This window comes from Macaca nemestrina, chromosome 17 (assembly GCF_043159975.1).
Source record: "Macaca nemestrina isolate mMacNem1 chromosome 17, mMacNem.hap1, whole genome shotgun sequence".
NCBI lineage: Eukaryota > Metazoa > Chordata > Mammalia > Primates > Cercopithecidae > Macaca > Macaca nemestrina.
Genome location: NC_092141.1, coordinates 71,295,384 through 71,316,495, shown reverse-complemented (window position 1 = coordinate 71,316,495; position 21,112 = coordinate 71,295,384). Strand labels below are relative to the sequence as shown.

At 37.1% G+C, this 21,112-nt stretch overlaps 1 protein-coding gene across 9 annotated transcripts in view; it reads right to left on the bottom strand.

Annotated features, from left to right (window-relative positions):
* The window catches only part of LOC105483060 (EF-hand calcium binding domain 3), a 575,939-nt gene that overhangs the window by 185,296 nt on the left and 369,531 nt on the right, over positions 1-21,112 (bottom strand). For all 9 annotated transcript variants that reach the window (XR_011615926.1, XM_071083376.1, XM_071083377.1 and 6 more), the window contains 7 exons: positions 20,334-20,438; positions 19,731-19,781; positions 12,404-12,508; positions 3,594-3,647; positions 2,279-2,383; positions 766-819; positions 35-139 (listed from right to left, as the gene is read on the bottom strand). Coding sequence is in view for 8 of the 9 variants with exons in the window: in XM_071083376.1 (XP_070939477.1) it covers positions 35-139; positions 766-819; positions 2,279-2,383; positions 3,594-3,647; positions 12,404-12,508; positions 19,731-19,781; positions 20,334-20,438 (579 nt within the window). In the remaining variant the exon portion in view is untranslated. The remainder of the gene's footprint in view (positions 1-34; positions 140-765; positions 820-2,278; positions 2,384-3,593; positions 3,648-12,403; positions 12,509-19,730; positions 19,782-20,333; positions 20,439-21,112) is intronic.

Sequence of the window (21,112 nt, the reverse complement as noted above, 5' to 3'; positions counted from 1 at the left end):
CCTTAAAAAGTATAGGGGTGATTACAGTGCTCACAGTCATCTGGTAGTCTTTCTGTTAGATCCATGAATTCCTCTTCCGTGATCTTTATCCCCATGTTTTCTAAAAGAGTGTCCAGCTTATTGACATCAACACTGCCTTCTAAGTAAGGAATAGGAAAGGAATATGGTAAAGCAGAATGATTCTAAAATTGGACTATGCATTCATGCTGCTGTATTATTTTTCTTCTTTATTGAGCAAGAGTTTTATCACATTGAAAAAATATTATTTATTTCCTAGTATTATTGTTGAGATTTTAAGACAAACACCAAAAACTTGTCTGTTATAGCTAATAGAAGGATAAAAATTAGAACTGAATTCCCCAAATCTTATTGCGGGAACAAGCCCACAAAGCAAAAATATTCTTAAATAAGGCTGAAAAGTTAGAGCTAATCATGACCACAATATTCCACAGAACAGGAGTTATTTTTGTTGCCTGTATTTGCAAACTATATGTCCTGCTTTGACTGAAATCCTTATCTGACAGCCTTAACTCTTCATCTTTTGCTGCGTATTAAATTTTTCTTTTTTTCCTTTAGGGCTGAGGAAAAAATCCATGAAAGTTTGACACTTCCTGCCAGATCATAGTAAAATAAACACTTGTTAACTTGCAGATCTACTGAAGGAGCCATAAATAATGACTCAGTTATATAGGAAAGGAAGATTCATGTTTCAAAAGTACAAATAAGAGTTTAAGACTAAGCCTTTTTATTGCACTGCTTACTCACGCTCAAGAGACTTTATGCCTTTCATCAACCTTTTCTGATACACTTTTCCATCAGCTATAAAAAACGGAACATTTTGGAAATAGAGTTAGAAGACAGTACAGATCTCTTAATTTCAGAAAGAACTTAAAATCTTTGCCTAAGGAACATTTCAAATGCAAATAGGTAATACACAGTAACAAAATGTTCACTCTTGGTAGTACATGATTAAAATGCAAATGATAACAATTATATGTGCCTGCTCACTTTTCTGTATTGGGAATGTAGGGAAAATAACATTCTCTACTGCTGTTTGTGGGAATTCAAATTACGATAACTTTTCCGGAAAAAAATTTGACAAAATAAAATATCTTCCATTTTGCAACTTTACTTAAATAAATCTAATCTTGACAAATTTTAGGATGTTTGCAAAGTTTTCTCCACAAGGCTGCCAAATAAAATAAGGACATATATTCATAGATAGGAAACTGGAAATATACATCTCAATTTTTTTATATTTATTTATTTACTTTTGAGATGAATCTCACTCTGTCGCCCAGGCTGGAGTGCAGTGACACGATCTTGGCTCACTGCAACCTCCTCCTCCTGGGTTCAAGCAATTCTTCTGCCTCAGCCTTCTGAGTAGCTGGGACTACAGGCGCATGCCACCACACCCAGCTAATTTTTTGTATTTTTAGTAGAGACAGGGTTTCACCGTGTAAGCCAGGATGGTCTTGATCTCCTGACCTTGTGATCTGCCCGCCTCGGCCTCCCAAAGTGCTGGGATTACAGGCCACACATCTCAAATTTTTGATAGTAGTTATTATTTTGAGGTAGGAATAGAAATATTTTGATATTTTCTTATCTGTATTACCAACGTTTTCTATGATGAATCACATTAATAGTCTGAAGAGATGAGAATTATTAATATATACATAAATTTTATCTATCTATCTATCTATCTATCTATCTATCTATCTATCTATCATCTATTCATTATCTAAAAAGTGCTGAAGGAAAATGCTCTAAAATATTAACTTTGATTATCTTTGGGTTATGAAATTAAAAACATTTTTTATTTTTCTGAAATTTTTGGTTTTATTTCACCTAATAACAAGTTAAGAAATGTAGCCTTTTCTCAATGTACAAAATTATCCACTTCTTGGTAAACGACACATTCTATTTTTCAGAAACACATGCAGCTACTTTATTTAGTTCCTTTCTATTGTCTGTCTACTCCTGTTTCTTTCCCCTCCTCTCTCTCTATTTTCTTGTCTCTTTTATTTTTCTTTTAATCTGTTTCTACAAGTCTAGCTAATCAATAACCTGAAGATGTGAATAATGAATTTGAACTTTGACAGCAACTTACAGCTGAAAGGTTTGATGATTTTCAATTAAAATCTAAGTGATGAAAGTTTTATTTGTATTAGCATTAGCTTTTAACATTTTAAAAGCATTTTTAGTTTATTTTGGAATGTTTTTATATATCCACAAAACCAGACTACCTAAAAATCACAATGGCATCCATAAGACTTACCATTAACTGGCAATGTTTTCAGCAAGTTCAAGTGTTCATCAGGCATGAGCTCAATCCCCAAGTTTCCTAAAACACTTTTAAGTTTATTTGTATCAACTTTGTCTCCTTTGAAAGAAAAAAAAGTTGTTCACACATGGCAATTTTAGGATATTATAATTACCAAAAATCATGAAAAAGCTGGACCATATAATGACATCTTTACTTATGTATTCTCACATATTCCTTTTGTTTTTTAATTTTGCTTTAAGTTTTGGGATAGAAGTGCAGAACATGTAAGTTGGTTACATAGGTATATGTGTGCCATGGTGGTTTGCTGTACCTATCAACCCACCATCTAGCCATTAAGCCCTGCACACATTAGCTATTTGCCCTAATGCTATCCCTCTGCTTGCCCCCCACCTCCTGACTGGCCCCGGTGTGTGATGTTCCCCTCCCTGTGTTCCTGTGTTCTCATTGTTCAGCTCCCACTTATGAGTGAGAACATGGGGTGTTTGGTTTTCTGGTCCTGTGTTAGTTTGCTGAGGATGATGGCTCCCAGCTTCATCCATGTCCCTGCAAAGGACATGATCTCATTCATTTTTATGGTTGCATAGTATTCTACATTCTCACATATTCTAATAGTGTTTAAGGATGAGTAAGATAGAACTTCCTTGATTCTTCATGAAAAGAGACAGTGGTCTCCTAAGCCTAATGTAAAGACATGCTAGCACTGAAGAAAATCCGATTGTACAATCAGCCTATAATTTAGGGATATCTAGTCTTTTTTGTTTTTAATGCTGAATTATGTGATTATTATTTAAAGCAACCCAATCCACTTAATCCTTTAAAAATATTTATCTTCTTATTTTCTGTGTCTATCTAGATTTTGACTACTTAAACCAGAAGTTATTAACTCAAAAGCTCACAAGAGTCTGGAGGTAAAGGAAAGGAGTGAAATTGGCTTAGGTGAAACAAAGAGCACATGCTTTATCCAAAGAGAAAAAACATCAGCTATTTTGTGAGTAAATGCAGATTCAGTGTTTCCAGACCTTATGAAAGTTGATAGCAGTCTGGATTCAACCATGGGTGGCCAACTTGTGACCTCTGATTAAAATACCGGTTCAGATCAGCATATTATTGTTAGAAATCACAGAAAATAAAATTTATTCCTCAAATATACCATTCATTTTTACGTCCAAGTCCTAAATAACCAAAGGGAGAACGGTTCTATATAAATATGTATAATATTAGCACGAATACATTTAATATTGGGAAAGCACCATGCAAAATTCAACAGAGTTAGAGTTCAAGTAAAAATGTTTTAGTAATGTCTTACCTGTAAAATATTTCATTTCATTCATCACCTTTTTCAGATCAACCTTACCATTAACTGTAAGACAAGGAATAAATTGTTCAGAAACATGACAATGAGACTATGAAAATGATGTTACACAGAGGAAAATTTAGTACTTATTTGCTTTAGAACATGTAACTTTTGATACACCCTTCATAAGAAAACTCACATGATAATAAACACAATTATTTCCTAAATACAATTAATATTTCAGCAGCATTGAAGTATTATGTTTTGGGGGAGAAAAGTGATTCCTAGTTTCTGAAAAAAAGTATTTTTTCTTCTAGCAGCAAAGTAATACTCCATGTCAATGAGAAAAATCTAGCTGTAACCCAGGAATCACAGAAGATTAAAAATGTAGTTATTTCATGAATTCAATAAACTTTTACCACAAAATACCAGTAGAGTGGCCAGAAAAGTATATCAATTGTTAACAGTCTTGCTAAATCTATGGTGAGAAGAATTTTTTGATCCTTAATCTACATCTATTCAAGTATTCCTGGACACAAATAATTTCTGTGTCAACACCAGCTACAGGTCAGGACAGCATGAAAACGTGTTTTTGTTCAGCTGAACTATTATAGGTAATCAAGCCCATCATGGAAAAAGATAAGATCTTTGAAGGGGATTAGTGCTTTTTCGGCTTTGTGTATGGTTTGCTATGGTGGGGAGTCAACTAAATCCTTTTGTCTTTTGATTGCCCAGCTGGTTTTTAATGAAAAATTTTAAAAAATTAATAGAAGGGCTCTCTGCTATAGGTTATTTAATTGGGGGATTTCCACTGAGAACTAGGCCCTCAAGGAGTTTTATTTCATTAAAATATTCTAAATGTATCTCAAATCATAAGGAATCTATTAGCAGGAATAAAAATGTTCTGTGTGACAAGGAAAACTTCATTTATGTGTAATTTTTTTAACTTTTTTTTAAAGTTCAGCGATACAGGTGCAGGTTTGTTATGTAGGTAAACATATGTCATGGGGGTTTGTTGTACAGATTATTTCGTCACCCAGGTATTAAGCCTCGTACCCAATAGTTATTTTTTCTGCTCCTCTCCCTCCTTCCAACTTCTACCCTCAGGTAGATCCCAGTGTCTGTTGTTCCCCTCTATATGCCCATGTGCTCTCATCATTTAGCTCCTACTTATAAATGAGAAGGTGCAGTATTTAGTTTTCTGTTCCTGTGTTACTTTGCCAAAGATAGTGGCCTCCTGCTCTATCCATGTCCCTGCAAAGGATGTGATCATTTTGTTTTAAATGCCTGCATAGAATTTCATGGTGTAGATGTACTGCATGTAATGTTATTCTTTTGTATTTACCGTAACCAACCGTAACCAAAGTTCTGGAAGGGATCTGCAAATATGGAGACCTGAATAGGAATCATTGTCTCTTTTACTACCACTTCCAAGCTGTTTGCCTTTTGGGAATCAAATGCTACTGATCTCTACAGGCTGCTAGGCCTATATCAAGCCTTAGGCTCTGATAGTGTCCTGGAAGAAAGAATGGGCATGGGACTCTCTCCCCCATGGACTAGGAAAGCACCAGGAAAGTGTCAGAGCATGGGAATAGAACTGAGAAGCAGTAGACTTGGGAAACACTTGGCACTAAAACTCTAAAGACCCTAATGAAGGTCAATAAAGGCCAGCGTGAGGTATTCCCGGTTCCTGTGACTCCTAAAAAGCCAAGAAGGAGTAAAACAGGTGGGCAGAAACGTTCATTCTGGTGGTGAATGTTTCAAGCGGTGAAAGTACAAATATGTTAGAACAGAAGCTTCTTTCCACTGTATAAGTTCAAAAATAGTCTGTTGTGAAATTGTGTAATAGGAAATTGTATTTAAAGAAGACTCAGTGAAGCTGCATTCAGAAGTAAATTTATGGTTTAAACTTTATTGTTAAAGCGGAAAGACAAAAAGGAACTAAGCATGCCACCCGAGGTGGGGGATGGTAACCATAGAGGAAGAAACAAAAACCTATGAGATTGGAATTAATTCCTGTATTATTAATACAGGTAAAAATAAAAATTAATAAAAAAAGCAGTGAAAGACAGTGAAAATACAAATGAATACAAAAGCTAGTTATTTGAAAAACTAATCAAATGTATTTTGTTCTGATGGGCTGATTAAGAGAAAAAGGAATCAAAGATATGTAAGAATAGGAAAAGAAAGAGAGCCATATCATTCAGGCTCTGGCAGGTAAAATATATCTTTAAATGGAGCATCAAAGAATGAACTTATTTACAAAGGTATGACCTGGATAAAGGGGAACCAAGAGATGATGAAAATCCAGATGGGGTTGGTTGGGGTACTGGGACAGAGGGAAGCCATTAGCCTTGTTCCTGGGCTTAAAAGTGAAAAGACTTAATGTGGCACATATACACCATGGAATACTATGCAGCCATAAAAAAGGATGAGTTCATGTCCTTTGCAGGGACATGGATGAAGGTGGAAACCATCATTCTCAGCAAACTAACACAAGAACAGAAAACCAAACGCTGCATGCTCTCACTCATAAGTGGGAGTTGAACAATGAGAACACATGGACACAGGGAGGGGAACATCACATTATCAGGGACTGTCTGGGGATGGGGGGCTGGAAGAGGGACAGCATTAGGAGAAATACCTAATGTAGGTGATGGGTTGATGGGTGCAGCAAATCACCATGTCACATGTATACCTATGTAACAAAATTGCACATTCTGCATATGTACCCCAGAACTTAAAGTATAAAAAAAAAAAAGTGAAAAGATTTAGAAGGGAGAAGTAAAACTTTCTCTATTTACAGATGACATGACAATTTATGTAAAAAATCCTAAGGAGTTTACAAAACAACTATTAGAATTCATAATTTAGCAAAGTCACAGAATATAAAGTTAATATACCAAAATCAGCTATTTTTTTATATACTACCTGCCGGGGGAGGTGTCAGAGCCCTGGCAACGAAAAGTGATTGGTTTGTGGGTAGTAAGATTAATTTATGGACCACAGTATAGGTTTGAAAAGGCAAGCGCTGCAGAAGAGTGCGGTGGGGCACTTTGGCAAGAGAGGAGTGAGTGTGTAACGGTGGATTTTCCTTAGGGGTATTTATGGACCTTAAAGCGGGAGCTTAAGGGTAATTTGGATCATCTTAGCCACATACTTCATGATAAATAATTACATTTGTAGACATTTTGGTGCCTTGATGCCAGCAAGGGTTGCACAATGAGTTTTGACACGCATGCATTTCGGAGATGTATAGAAATTCTAGTTTCTTATACATTTTTGGAAAAAAAATCCTGTTACCAGATGGTGGCTTTAGATAATAGGGAAGTCTAACTACTTCTAAATTCCTCTGATAAGGACTTTTGCCCCTGGAGGTCTACTTGATGGCTATCAGGTGATCTTTGCTTTCCTCACTACCAAGAAATAATTTGAAAATAAAATTTCAAGAACTCCACTTCCAACAGCATTGGAAAACATTAAATATTAGAAATAAATTTAACCAAGGATGTAAAAAGACTTTTACACTGAAAACTATAAAACATTGCTAAGAGAAATTAAATACCTAAATAAATATAGTCCATTATTTATCAGTTGGAAGAGTCAATATCATCAATATGTCAGTTCTTGCAAAATTAATCTATACATTGACGGCAATTCCAGTATGCTTTTTTTGTGTGTGTAGAAATTGACAAATTGATTCTAAAATTATATAGAAAAAAAGAACCTAGAATATCTAAAGCAATTGTGGGAAAAAGACAAGACTGGGCATATTCAGGGTGTTATGGCTGGAAAAAAGAAGAGAAAGAAGAAAGAACAATGCTGGAGGATAAAAAAAAAAAATTGAACTTACAAAGTCATGTGATTTTCAATGGAGATACCAAAACATTTTGATGGGGAAAGGAAACTCTTTTCAGCAAACGATGTTGGAATAACTAGACATCCATATAGAAAAGAGTGAACTTCAACTCATACATCACACAATACACAAATATTAAAGATAGATCAACTGACTTAATTGTAAAAGTTAAAAACTTAAAGCTTTTAGATGAAAACATAGGGGAATATCTTTGTAACTTGGATTTCCTAGATAAGATATGGAAAGCAATAATCATAAAGAAAGAGAAAAATCTAAGTAAGGTTTCATCAAAATTAACAACTTTTGCTCACCAAAAAACACCATTAAGAAAATGAACAGGCAAACCATAGACTGAGAGAAAACATATCTGAGAAACGGCTAGTATCCAGGATATATAAAGAATTCCTAGAACTCTATTAATAAACAACCCTAAGTGGGCAAAACAATTTGAACAGAAACATTACAAAGGAAGGTATATAACTTGCTATCAAGCAGTTGAAAAAGTATCCAATATCAGTAGTCATCAGGGAAATGTAAATTAACACAATATTGAAATACCACCACACACTGACTCAAAGGACTAAAATAAAAAATATTGATAACACCAAATGTTGGTAAAGAGTGAAGCGAATAGAACTCTTAGACATTGTTGGTGGTAGTATAAAATGGTGCATCCACTTTGGAAAAATCTCTAGCAATTTCTTTTAAAACTAAAAATGCATCTACTTTATGATGCAGCATTTCCATACCTAGGTATTTACCCAAGTGAAGGGGTGGCCTGTCCCTCCACACTTGTGGGTATATCTCATCAGATGGGATGAAAGACTGAGAAAAGAAATAAGACACAGAGACAAAGTATAGGAAAAGAACAGTGGGCCCAGGGGACTGACATTCAGCATACCAAGGACCTGCATTGGCACCGGTCTCTGAGTTCCCTCAGTTTTTATTGATTATTATTTTCACTACTTCAACAAGAGGAATGCGGTAGGAGAGCAGGGTGATAATAGGGAGAAGGTCAGCAAGAAAACATGTTAGCAAAAGAATCTCTGTCATACCTTAGTTGAAGGGGAGGTACTATGCCTGGATGTGCACGTAGGCCAGATTTGTTTCTCTCTGCCCAAACATCTCAGTGGAGTAAAGAATAACAAAGCAGCATTGCTGCCAACATGTCTTGCCTCCTGCCATAGGGCGGTTTTTCTCCTATCTCAGAATTGAACAAATGTACAATTGGGTTTTATACTGAGACATTCAGTTACTAGGGGCAGGCAGGAGACAGAGTCCTTCCTCTATCTCAACTGCAAGAGGCTTTCCTCTTTTACTAATCCACCTCAGCACAGACCCTTCACGGATGTCAGGCTAGGGGATGGTCAGGTCTTTCTCATCCCATGAGGCCATATTTTTGACTATCCTATGGGGAGAAACCTTGGACAATACCCAGCTTTCCAGGGCAGAGGTTCCTGCGGCTTTCCGCAGTGCACTGTGCCCCTGGTTTATCGAGACTAGAGAGCGGCGATGACTTTTACCTAGCATACTGCTTGTAAACATTTTGTTAACAAGGCACATCCTGCACAGCCCTAGATCCCTTAAACCTTGATTCCATACAACACATGTTTTTGTGAGCTCAAAGTTGGGGCAATGAGGTTGGGGCAAAGTGGCTGGGGCAAAGTTACAGATTAACAGCATCTCAGGGCAAAGCAATTGTTCAGGGTACAGGTCAAAATGAAACTTCTTACATTTTTCCTTTCTACATAGACACATTAATAGTCTGATCTCTCTTTCTTTTCCCTACACCAAGAGAAAGAAAACACAAGTCCACATATAACTTGTGTAAGAATGTTCATAGCAGCTTTATTCATTATAGTAAAATACTAGTAAAAATCTGCATCCAACAATAGAAGAAGAGATAAACATGTTATAACAGATTTGTACAATAGATTATTGCTCAGCAATGAAAACAAATGAATTACTGATACAAGCAACAACATGGATGAATCTAAAAACAGTTATGCTTAGTAAAAGAAGTTTTGGCAGACCATATTTTCAAAAAATGGCTGAGATATATATCCCATCCGACATCCTCTTCTTAAAATGTGACTGATGTGGCTGGGTGTGGTGGCTCATGCCTGTAATCCCAGCACTGTGGGAGGCTGAGGCCTGTGGATCACTAGAGGTCAGGAGTTGGAGACTAGCCTGGCCAGCATGGCGAAAACCCGTCTCTACTAAAAATACAAAAAGATTAGCTGGGCGTGGTGGTATGTGCCTGTAGTCCCAGCTACTTGGGATGCTGAGGCATGAGAATTGCTGGAACCTGGGAGGAGGAGGCTGCAGGGAGCCAAGATCACACCACTGCACTCCAGCCTGGGTGACAGAGCGAGACTGTCTTAAAAAAAAAAAAAAAAGAAAAGAAAAACAGAAAAAGAAAACATTAACTGATACATCTCCCACCAAGAGCTTAGACTGAGTCAAGCTTTAGACTTAGACTTTTGCCATGGCTTTGACAATAACATTTGGTGAAAATGATGCTATGTGACTTTTGAGGCTATATCACACAAAGGATAGTTTTCATCTGGCATTCTCTCTCTCTCTCTCTCTCTGTCAGAATGTTTCAATTTGGTACCCAACAACTGTGCTATACAGGGGCCCAAAATAGCTCATGCAGTGAGACCATATGGAGAACACACTTGGAGAGAAGCAGAAACCCTCTCCAGCCCCAATCCAATAACTATCATCAACTGCCAGACTTGGGCGAATGAGCTCATAGATGATTCTGAACCCTAACTTCTGAGTTTTCTAGCTGAGGTCCCAGACATCATGAATCAGAGATAAACCATTCTCACTATGTCCTGTCTAAATTCCTGACCTACAGAATCTGTGAGCATAACAAGTAGTTGCTTTATGACACCAACTTTTGGAATAATTATGTTGCAGCATAATATATATATAAAGTAGAGGCTTTATACAAAAGAGTAGTTACTATATGAGCCATTTATATGTTTTGGGGTAGGTAAAATTAATTTATGGTAGAAAAAATTGGCATATTGGTTGCTTCTAGGGTAGGGTGAGAACTAACTGGGATGGAGCATGAAGGAAATTTCCGGAGTGACAATAATGTTCTATATCTTGATGTTTGGGTTACACAGGTATACTCATATGTCAAAACTCAGCAATCATGCACTGTAGATGTATATCAGTAATTACATTAACTGTACTAAAAACTAACCAAAAGAGAAAAAAGAGAGATTGTCAGACTCAAAAAATGGATTCTAAATATATGCTGTATACAAGATATATCCTTTAACAATGTGGGCACAGATAGACTGAAAATCAAAGGAGGGAAAAGATACACTATGAAAACTGAAAAAAAGCTAGTAACACTGGTAATATGGACAAAGTAGTATTTAAGGCAAGAAAAATTACAATAAGTAAAAAGGGACATTTTATAATGACAAATGCATCAACTCAAAAAAGAAAATATAATACTAAAATAGCACAACCACACCTAAAATAAAAGTACATGTGTACATTTAACTCATTATCTTTACAAAGTTCCCTATTTCATTTTAAACTTTTATTTGGAATGGCTGAATGATAACAATCACTACTTTTCTCAGATAATTGTTGGGGGTGTTCCAATTATTATCCACCACTGGCATTTCTCTTTTCTTCTCTCCCACTTATTTGTTTTTCTCTGTTAACTTTCTTTCATTATATTCTTCTAGTACTGTCCACCAAATCCACAATTTTGCCAGATTAATTTTCCTCTTTCTGTGTATTTTCTGGCCTATTGGTGGCCCTGTTAACACTTTCACTTATTTTTAGTAATAGTTCAACAACTTCCTTACTTAAGGTTATAAAATAACATTACAAACCCAGGGCAGGATTAGGTATTAATAATAAGGTAGAGATTTTATTTTGGCCAGGGGTTTCAGAAATTCTGAAATTCTGCCTATAATAAATTACTACTTCCCATAGATCCCCAAGATAAATACAGTCCCAGGAAATTACTGACAATTTTTAGAGTCCAAATCTCTTGAGGTACATCTTCTCATAAGCCAGTAGTGCTTTAAAAGATTCAGGCAGATGTGGACTGTGGGTATAGTCTATTTCATTACTCTCCAACCTAAAACTGGGTCTCAAATTTTACCACTGTTACTTGAAAAAAGGTTAATACAATGTATACATGCCAGCATCAGGGGAAATGGAAAAGGAGAGGAGCTGGTTTAAATTGTCCACCATAAACTTTTCCCTGTAGGACCCATATGAAAGTGAGAGACAGACAAACACTGATTCAGATGGGTGTCATGTACAGCAGGTATACCTAGCCATAGTAAAAGGGAAGAAAACATAAAAGATTAAGTGCCCTTAAAAACATAAATACTGATGTCACCTATTAGCAAATGTGGCCAAAGGTGTGGATTGGAATTTGAGCAATACCTATCAATTCTCCCTACCTTACAGGGAATACAAAGAAAAGTTGAATATAAAAAAACACACACACAGACACACACACACACACAGACAGAGAGAGAGAGAGAGAGAGAAAAGGAAAGCAGAGAGAGAGAGAGAGAGAGAGAATCATGATCATGAAATCTTTCTCCAAATACACATGCAACGAGCAAGAGATAGCATGTGTTCTCCCTTTGGACTCGAGTTTTTCCTCTAAGGTTTTCAGAATGCCTTCTTGATACCAAATAAACACTTTTTTTTTTTTTTTTTTTTAAGAGACAGAGTCTTGCTCTGTTGCCCGGGCTGAAGTGCAGTGGCTATTCACAGGCACAAGCATAGTGCACTGCAGCCTTGAACTCCTGGCCTCAAGTGATCCTCCTGCCTCAGCCTCCAGTATAGCTGGGACTACAGGTAAGCACCACTGAATCCAGGTCCAAATAGCATTTCTAATGATTGTTATAAATAGGTTTATAAGACTAGTTCTTCTGTAGGGTTCAGTAATATCTAAAATTCTCACCATCAACTGGTAGGTTTTGTGTTAGATCTTCAAGTTCTTTTTCAGTGAGGTTTATGCCCATGTTTCCCAAAACCATGTCCACTTTGCTGGAGTCAATCTTCCCCCCTTATTAAAAGAGAGATATACAAGCAAAAGTTAATGTCTCTAAAATGTGGGGAAAACTATCAATTTCTTAGGATTATGGTTAATATTTTCATACGAAAGACCAAATACTAATAAGACATTTACAGGTGTACGAAGAGTCAGTAACATACTTAGAATTAGATCTTGTTTTAACAGTCATGATAAGCATAACCGGTATAAAGTTTTAAAGGTAACTAAATTACTTCTCACAGAATTTCAGCAAGGTGACAATCCAATGTTTCTAACTCATTTTTTCTGGTTTTCATTGTATTTATTTTTACAATTAACTTCTAGTTATGTTAAGGGATACTGGATTTTCCATTCCCATTTTTTTTTCTAAAAAATATTTTAAAAATTTATTCCAAAAAAAATAACAAAAACAGGATACATATGCAGAACGTGCAGATTTGTTACATAGGTATATGTGTACCATGTTGCTTTGCTGCACCTATTGTCCCATCCTCTAAGTTCTCTCCCCTGACCCCCATCCCCAATAGGCCCTGGTGTGTGTTGTTCCCCTCTCTGTGTCCATGTGTTCGCAATGTTCACCTCCCATTTGTAAGTGAGAACACGTGGTGTCTGGTTTTCTGTTCTTGTGTTAGTTTGCTGAGGATGATGGCTTCCAGCTTCATTTATGTCCCTGCAAAGGACATGATCTCATTCCTTTTTATGGTTGCATGGTATTCCATGGTGTATAAGTACTCCATTTTCTTTATCCAGTCTATGATTGATGGGCATTTGACGTGGTTCCATGTCTTTGCTATTTTAAATAATACTGCAGTAAACATGTGTGCATGTGTCTTTACAGTAGAATAACTTATATTCTTTTGGGTATATACTCAGTAATAGGGTTGCTGGGTCAAATGGTATTTCTGGTTCTAGATCCTTGAGGAATCGCCACACTGTCTTCCACAATGGTTGAACTAATGTACATTCCCACCAACAGTGTAAAAGCATTCCTATTTCTCCACAGCCTTGCCAGCATCTATTGTTTCCTGACTTTTTAATAATTGCCATTCTGACTGGCATGAGATGGTATCTCATTGCGGTTTTGATTTGCATTTCTCTGATGATCAGTGATGTTGAGCTTTTTTTTCATGTTTGTTGGCTGCATAAATGTCTTCTTTTGAGAAGTGTCTGTTCACTTGCTATGTCTACTTTTTGATGGGGTTGTTTTGTTCTTGTAAATTTGTTTAAGTTCCTTGTAAATTCTGGATATTAGGCCTTTGTCAGATGGGTGGATTGCAAAAATTTTCTCCCATTCTCTAGGTTGCCTGTTCACTCTGACGGTAGTTTATTTTGCTGTGCAGAAGCTCTTTAGTTTAATTAGATCCCACTTGTCAATTTTGGCTTTTGTTCCAATTGCTTTTGGTGTTTTTGTCATGAAGTCTTTGCCCATGCCTATGTCCTGAATGGTATTGCCTAGGTTTTCTTCTAGGGTTTTTATGGTTTTGGGTTTTACATTTAAATCTTTAATCTATCTTAAGTTAATTTTTGTATATGGTATAAGGAAGAGGTCCAGTTTCAGTTTTCTGCATATGGTTAGCCAGTTTCCCCAGCACCATTTATTGAATAGGGAATCCTTTCCTCATTGCTTTCTTTTGTCAGGTTTGTTGAAGATCAGATGGTTGTAGATGTGTGCTGTTATTTCTAAGGTCTCTGTTCTACTCCATTGGTCTATATCTCTGTTTTGGTACCAGTACCATGCTGTTTTGGTTACTGTAGCCTTGTAATATAGTTTGAAGTCAGGTAGCATGATGCCTCCGGCTTTGTGCTTTTTGCTTATGATTGTCTTGGCTATACAGAGTCTTCTTTGATTCCATACAAAGTTTAAAATAGTTTTTTCGAATTCTGGAAGAATGTCAATGATAGTTTAATGGGAATAGCATTGAATCTATAAATTACTTTGGGCAGTATGGCCATTTTCACAATATTGATTCTTCCTATCCATGAGGATGGAATGTTTTTTCATTTGTTTGTGTCCTCTCTTATTTTCTTGAGCAGTGGTTTGTAGTTCTCCTTGAAGAGGTCCTTCATATCCCTTGTAAGTTGTATTCCTAGGTATTTTATTCTCTTTGTAGCGATTGTGAATGGGAGTCCATTCAGGATTTGGCTCTCTGCTTATATATTGTTAGTGTAAAGGAATGTTTGTGATTTTTGCACATTGATTTTGTATCCTGAAACTTTGCTGAAGTTGCTTATCAGTTCAAGAAGGTTTTGGGTTGAGCTGCTGGGTTTTTCTAAATATAAAATCATGTCATCTACAAACAGAGACAGCTTGACATCCTCTCTTCCTATTCGAATACTTGTTATTTCTTCCTCTTGCTTGACTGCCCTGGCCAGAACTTCCAATACTATATTGAGTAGAAGTGATGAGAGAGGGCATCCTTGTCTTGTGCTGTTTTCAAAGGGAATGCTTCCGGCTTTTGCCCATTAAATATGATATTGGCTGTGCATTTGTCATAAATAGCTCTTATTATTTTGAGATATGTTTCATCAATACATAGTTTATTTTACACGAAGGGATGTTGAATTTTACCAAAGGCCATTTCTGCATCTATTGAAATAATCATGTGGTTTTTGTCTTTGGTTCTGTTTACATGATGGATTATGTTGATTGATTTGTGTATATTGAACCAGCCTTGCCTCCCAGGGATGAAGCTGACTGGATCATGGTGGATAAGTTTTTGATGTGCTGCTGGGTTTGGTTTGCCAGTTTTTTATTGAGGATTTTTGCATCGATGTTCATCAGGGATATTGGCCTGAAGTTTTCTTTTTTTGTTCTATCTCTTCCCAGTTTTGGTATCTGGATGTTGCTGGCTTCATAAAAAGAGTTAGGGAGGAGTTCCTCCTTTTCAATTGTTTGGAATAGTTTCAGAGGGAATGGTACCAGCTCCTCTTCGTATTTCTGGTAGAATTCAGCTGTGAATCCTTTTGGTCATTTTTTTTTTTTGGTTGGGAGGCTATTAATTACTTCCTCAATTTCAGAGCTTGTTATTGGTCTATTCAGGGATTCAACTTCTTCCTGGTTTAGTCTTGGGAGGGTGTATGTGTCTAGGAATTTATCCATTTCTTCTATATTTTCAAGTTTATTTGCATAGAGGTGTTTATAGTATTCTCTGATGGTAGTTTGCATTTCTGAGGGGTCAGTGGTGATATTCTCCCTATCATTTTTTTTTATCGTGTCTATTTGATTCTTCTCTCTCTTCTTGATTAGGCTAGCTAGCAGTCTATCTATTTTGTTAATTTTTTCAAAAAACTAGCTCCTGGATTCGTTGATTTTTGGAGGGTTTTTGATGTCTATCTCCTTTAATTCCTCTCTGATCTTTGTTATTTCTTGTCTTCTGCTAGCTTTTGGATTACTTTGCTCTTGTCTTTTCAGCTCTTTTATTTGTGATGATAGGTTGTCAATTTGAGATATTTCTAGCTTTCTGATGCGGGCATTTAGTGCTATAAACTACTTTAGCTGTGTCCTAGAGATTCTGATGCATTGTCTCTTTGTTCTCATTGGTTTCAAATAACATCTTGATTTCTGCCTTAATTTAATTATTTACCCAGGAATCATTCAGGAGTAGGTTGTTCAATTTCCAGGAAATTGTGTGGTTTTGAGTGAGTTTCTTAATACTGAGTTCTAATTTGATTGCACTGTCTGAGAGACTGTTATGATTTCAGTTCTTTTGCATTTTCTGAGGAGTGTTTTACTACCAATTATGTGATCAATTTTAGAATAACTGCCATGTGGCACTGAGAAGAATGTATATTCTGTTGATTTGGGGTGGAGAGTTCTGTAGATGTTTATTAGGTCTGCTTGGTCCAGAGCTGAGTTCAAGTCCTGGATATCCTTGTAAATCTTCTGCCTCATTGATCTGTCTAATACTGACAGTGGGGTATTAAATTCTCCCACTATTATTGTGTGGGAGTCTAAGTCTCTTTGTAGGTCTCTAAGAACTTGTTTAATGAATCTGGGGGCTCCTGTATTGGGTGCATATATATTTAGCATAGTTAGCTCTTCTTGTTGCATTGATCCCTTTACCCTTATGTAATGGCCTTCTTTGTCTTTTTTGATCTTTGTTGGTTTAAAGTCTGTTTTATCAGAGACTAGGATTGCAACCCCTGCTTTTCTTTGCTTTCCATTTGCTTGGTAAATATTCCTCCATTCCTTTATTTTGAGCCTATGTGTGTCTTTGCATGTGAGATGGGTCTCCTGAATACAGCACACTGACAGGTCTTGACTCTTTATCCAATTTGCCAGTCTATGTCTTTTCACTGGGGCATTTAGCCCATTTACATTTAAGGTTAATATTGTTATGTGTGAATGTGATCCTGTCATCATTATACTAGCTGGTTATTTTGCACATTAGTTGATGCAGTTTCTTCATAATGTCATTAGTCTTTATATTTTGGTATGTTTTTGCAGTGGGTGGTACTGGTTTTTCTTTTCCATATTTAGTGCTTCCTTCAGGAGCTCTTGTAAGGCAGGCCTGGTGATGACAAAATCTTTCAGCATTTGCATGTCTCTAAAGGATTTTATTTCTCCTTCACTTATGAAGCTTAGTTTGGCTGTATATAAAATTCTGGGTTGAAAATTCTTTAAGAATTTTGAATATTGGCCCCCACTCTCTTCTGGCTTGTAGGGTTTCTGCACAGAAATCCGCTGTGAGTCTGATGGGCTTCCCTTTATAGGTAACTGACCTTTTTGTCTGGCTGCCCTTAACATTTTTTCCTTCATTTTAACCTTGGAGAATCTGACGATTATGAGTCTTGTGGTTGCTCTTCTTGAGGAATATGTTAGGGGTGTTCTTTGTATTTCCTGAATTTGAATGTTGGCTTGTCTTGCTAGGTTGGGGAAGTTCTCCCGGATAATATCCTGAAGTGTGTTTTCCAGCTTGTTTCCATTGTCCCTGTCTCCTTCTGGTATTCCAATCAATTGTAGGTTTGGTCTTTTTATGAAGTCCCCTATTTCTTGGAGGCTTAGTTCATTCCTTTTCATTCTTTTTTCTCTATTCTTTTCTGCATTTCAGTGAGGTGGTCTTCAAACTCTGATATCCTTTCTTCCGCTTGGTTGATTCAACTGTGGTTACTTGTGTATGCTTCACGAAGTTCTTGTGCTGTGTTTTTCAGCTCCATCAGGTCATTTATGTTCCTCTCTGAACTGATTATTCTGGTTAGCAGTTCCTCTAACCTTTTATCAAGGTTCTCAGCTTCTTTGCATTGGGTTAGAACGTGCTCCTGTAGCTCATCGTAGTTTTATTACCCATCTTCTGAAGCTTACGTCTGTCAGTTCAGCCATCTGATCCTCCATCCAGTTCTGCACGCTTGATGGAGAGACATTGCAATCATTTGGAGGAGAAGAGGCACTCTGGTCTTTTGGGTTTTCAGCATTTTTTTTTGTTGATTCCTTCTCATCTTTGTTAGTTTTTCTTGTTTCGGTCTTTGAGATTGCCGATCCTTGGATGAGGTTTCTGTGAAGGTCTTTTTTGTTGTTGTTGTTGATGCTGTTATTGTCGCTTTCTGCTTGATTTTCTTTCAGTAGTCAGGTCCCTCTTCTGTAGGGTTGCTGGAGTTTGCCGGGGATTTACTTCAGGCTTTATTAATCTGATTTACTCCTGTGACTGGAGATGTCACTCAAAGAGGCTGGAAAACAGAAAAGATGAGTGTCTGCTCCTTCTTCTGGGACCTCTGATCTTAAGGGGCACCAACCTGATGCCAGCAGGATCGCTCCTGTATAGAGTGTCTGACAGCTTCTGTTGGAAGGTCTCACCCAGTTGGGTGGCACAGGCCACAGGACTCGTTTAATGAAGAACTTTGTCCCTTGGTGGAGCGGGTGTGCTTCACTGTGGGGAAATCCACTCGTTTGTGCTGCCAGGATTCCTAGGAACTGCCAGGAGAAGAGGCTAAGTCTGCTAGTCTGCAGAGTCTGCGACTACCCCTCCCGCTAGGAGCTCAGGCCCAGGGAGATCCGAGTTCTGTCCCTGAGCCTCTTGCTGGAGTTATTGTAGATCCTGCAGGGAAGCCCTGCTCAATGAGGAAAGATGGGTCAGGGTTTGGCCTGAAAAGGCATTCTGGCCACAGGCTGCCACAGCCAGTGTGTTGGGCTGTTGGGACAAGTCTTAGGACCAAGCCGTCCAGCCTTCCTGGTGCCAGAAGGGGAAAAGTACAGCCTGGAGCTATAGAAATGGGTGTCACCCTTCCCCCGCCCAGTGAGCTTAGCATGCTAGACAGTTGCAAGTCCTAGTGCTGGCTGCTGCCCCTCCCACAAGGAATTCAAATGGCTTAGACAATAGGCAGCCTCAGCTGATGCTGGTCATCCCTCCGCACTGGGATTTCAGTAGGCTTAAGCAGATTCCAGTTGAGAGGCTGTAAGAAACTGTGCATCCCAGGGTTGGGACGCTAGGCCCCGGTGGCATGGATTCACGAGTGGGATTTTCCGATCTGTGGGTTGCACAGTTCCATGGAAAAAGCAGAGTTCCATGGAAAAAGCTGGGTAGCAAGCTCATTCACTGCCTCCCTTGGCTGGGGGCAGGAGGTTCTCCTTCCCCATGTGTCTTGCAGGTGGGCCACTGCACCACACTGTTCTTCCTTCTCTCCATTGGTAAAACTAGCCTTCTAGTCATTTTGATAAGAATCTGGATACCTTGGCTGCTAGTGAAGGATTTACATGTTTTTAGGTTTTTTTTTTTTTTTTTTGGCATGGGAGCCTCTGAACACCGCTGCTTCTAATTGGCCATCTTGGCCCCGCCCCATAAATTTTTTTTAATTTTAATTTTTGTGAGTACTTAGTAGGTGTGTATATTTATAGAGTACATGAGATGTTTTGATGTAGGCATGCAATGTATAATAATCACATTATGTAAAATGGGATATCCATCCCCTCAAACATTTATTCTTTGTCTTATAAGCAATCCAATTAACATTTTATTTAAGTTAAAAAAGTAATTTCCCTTTACTTTTTGCTGTGCAACCTTGACTGTAATAATTTCTTCTGTCAAAATTTGGAAAATCCCAAGAGAGCATGGGAATTCTTTCCAAGTTACACTATAAGAAGTGATCTCTTAAAGTAGAGGCTAATGTATAAAAGAAACAAAAGTATGTAATAATATACATGTTATGTGGCAGGATTCACAATTTAATAACAAGGAAATTATGTAAATGCCATACATTATAATCTCAGATTAATCAGCATTTTATTAAGCATCTCCCTCACCTCTAAGAAACTTTATACCGTCCAGCAATCTTTTCTGATAGACCTTTCCATCTGTAAGAAGAAGCACTGTTCAGATCACACAAGAGCAATGTGGGGCTTTACAGAAAATATAAAACCAATAATTTCAGAAAGACATACTTTATGAACTGCCTTATAAATTTTCTGACTTACTGAAAACCAATGAAATTATATAGAGTGTGGAGAAAGTTGTAACTTTATTAATATAGGCAGTTAATACTGACACTCTACCATGTTGAAACATATCCTTTCTTCTTCTTATTTTGTGATTTTCCATTTTCCCCTATTAGGTCACTCCCTTTTCTTTCTTTTTCCCATTTATCCTGGCTTAAATTTTAGATCTTTCAGTAGAATCAAAAGTAATAAAAGATATAACTGAACCCTGATGACAGAAAACATGACACAATTGTTGATTCTCAAAATAAAAGTTGAATGGCACAAATAATCTTTTAAAATATAATGGGGTCATTTTAAAATTACACAACATGGGTCATAGATTATTTTTAAAGTTAGATAGTTTTAGAAGTTTTCAAAGTTTAACAGTAAGCCTCCCTGGAAGATTACATTTTTATTTGAAATACTCACCATCAACTGGCAGATTATTTACCAGTTCTGTGAGTTCTTTATCCGTAAGCTCTATCCCCATGTTTCCTAGAATTGTTTTCATGTCATTGACATCAACTTCCTCTCCTTCAAACAGATAGAAATGGTAACACATGAGATTTTAAAGAACTACCTAATTATTCTAAATAATAATTATATTTTCTATTAATGCTAAATAAATATCTTTGATTAATCTGGAAAAAGTGAGATTACAGGCTTATTAATAAAATGTGGCATCATGTTTTGTTGCTAAAACATTGATAAGCCAAAGTTAAGGTCTAGACACAATCTAGACCTTATGACTGGACACAATCATTTAATTCAAAAATAGCGTAATTAATTAAAAAAAGCAAAACTGGAGGTGTCACATTACCTGACTTCAAACTATGCTATAAGACTACAGTAACCAAAACAGCATGGTACACATACGAGAACAGGCACATAGACCAATGGAACAGAATAGAGAACCCAGAAATAAAGCCACAGATCAACAGCCATCTGATCTTCAACAAAGCTGACAAAAAGAAGCAATGGGGAAAGAAGGCCCTAGTCAATAAATGGTGCTTGGATAATTGGCTAGCCATTTATCAGAATGGTAGTTCTCAGAACAGGCTAGCCACATGCAGAAGAATGAAACTGCACATTTGCCTTTCACCATATATAAAAAGTAATTAGAAATGAATGAAAGATTTAAATGCAAGACATCAGACTATAAGAATGCTACTTTGGGAGGCCAAGGCAGGAGGATCCTTTGAGCTCAG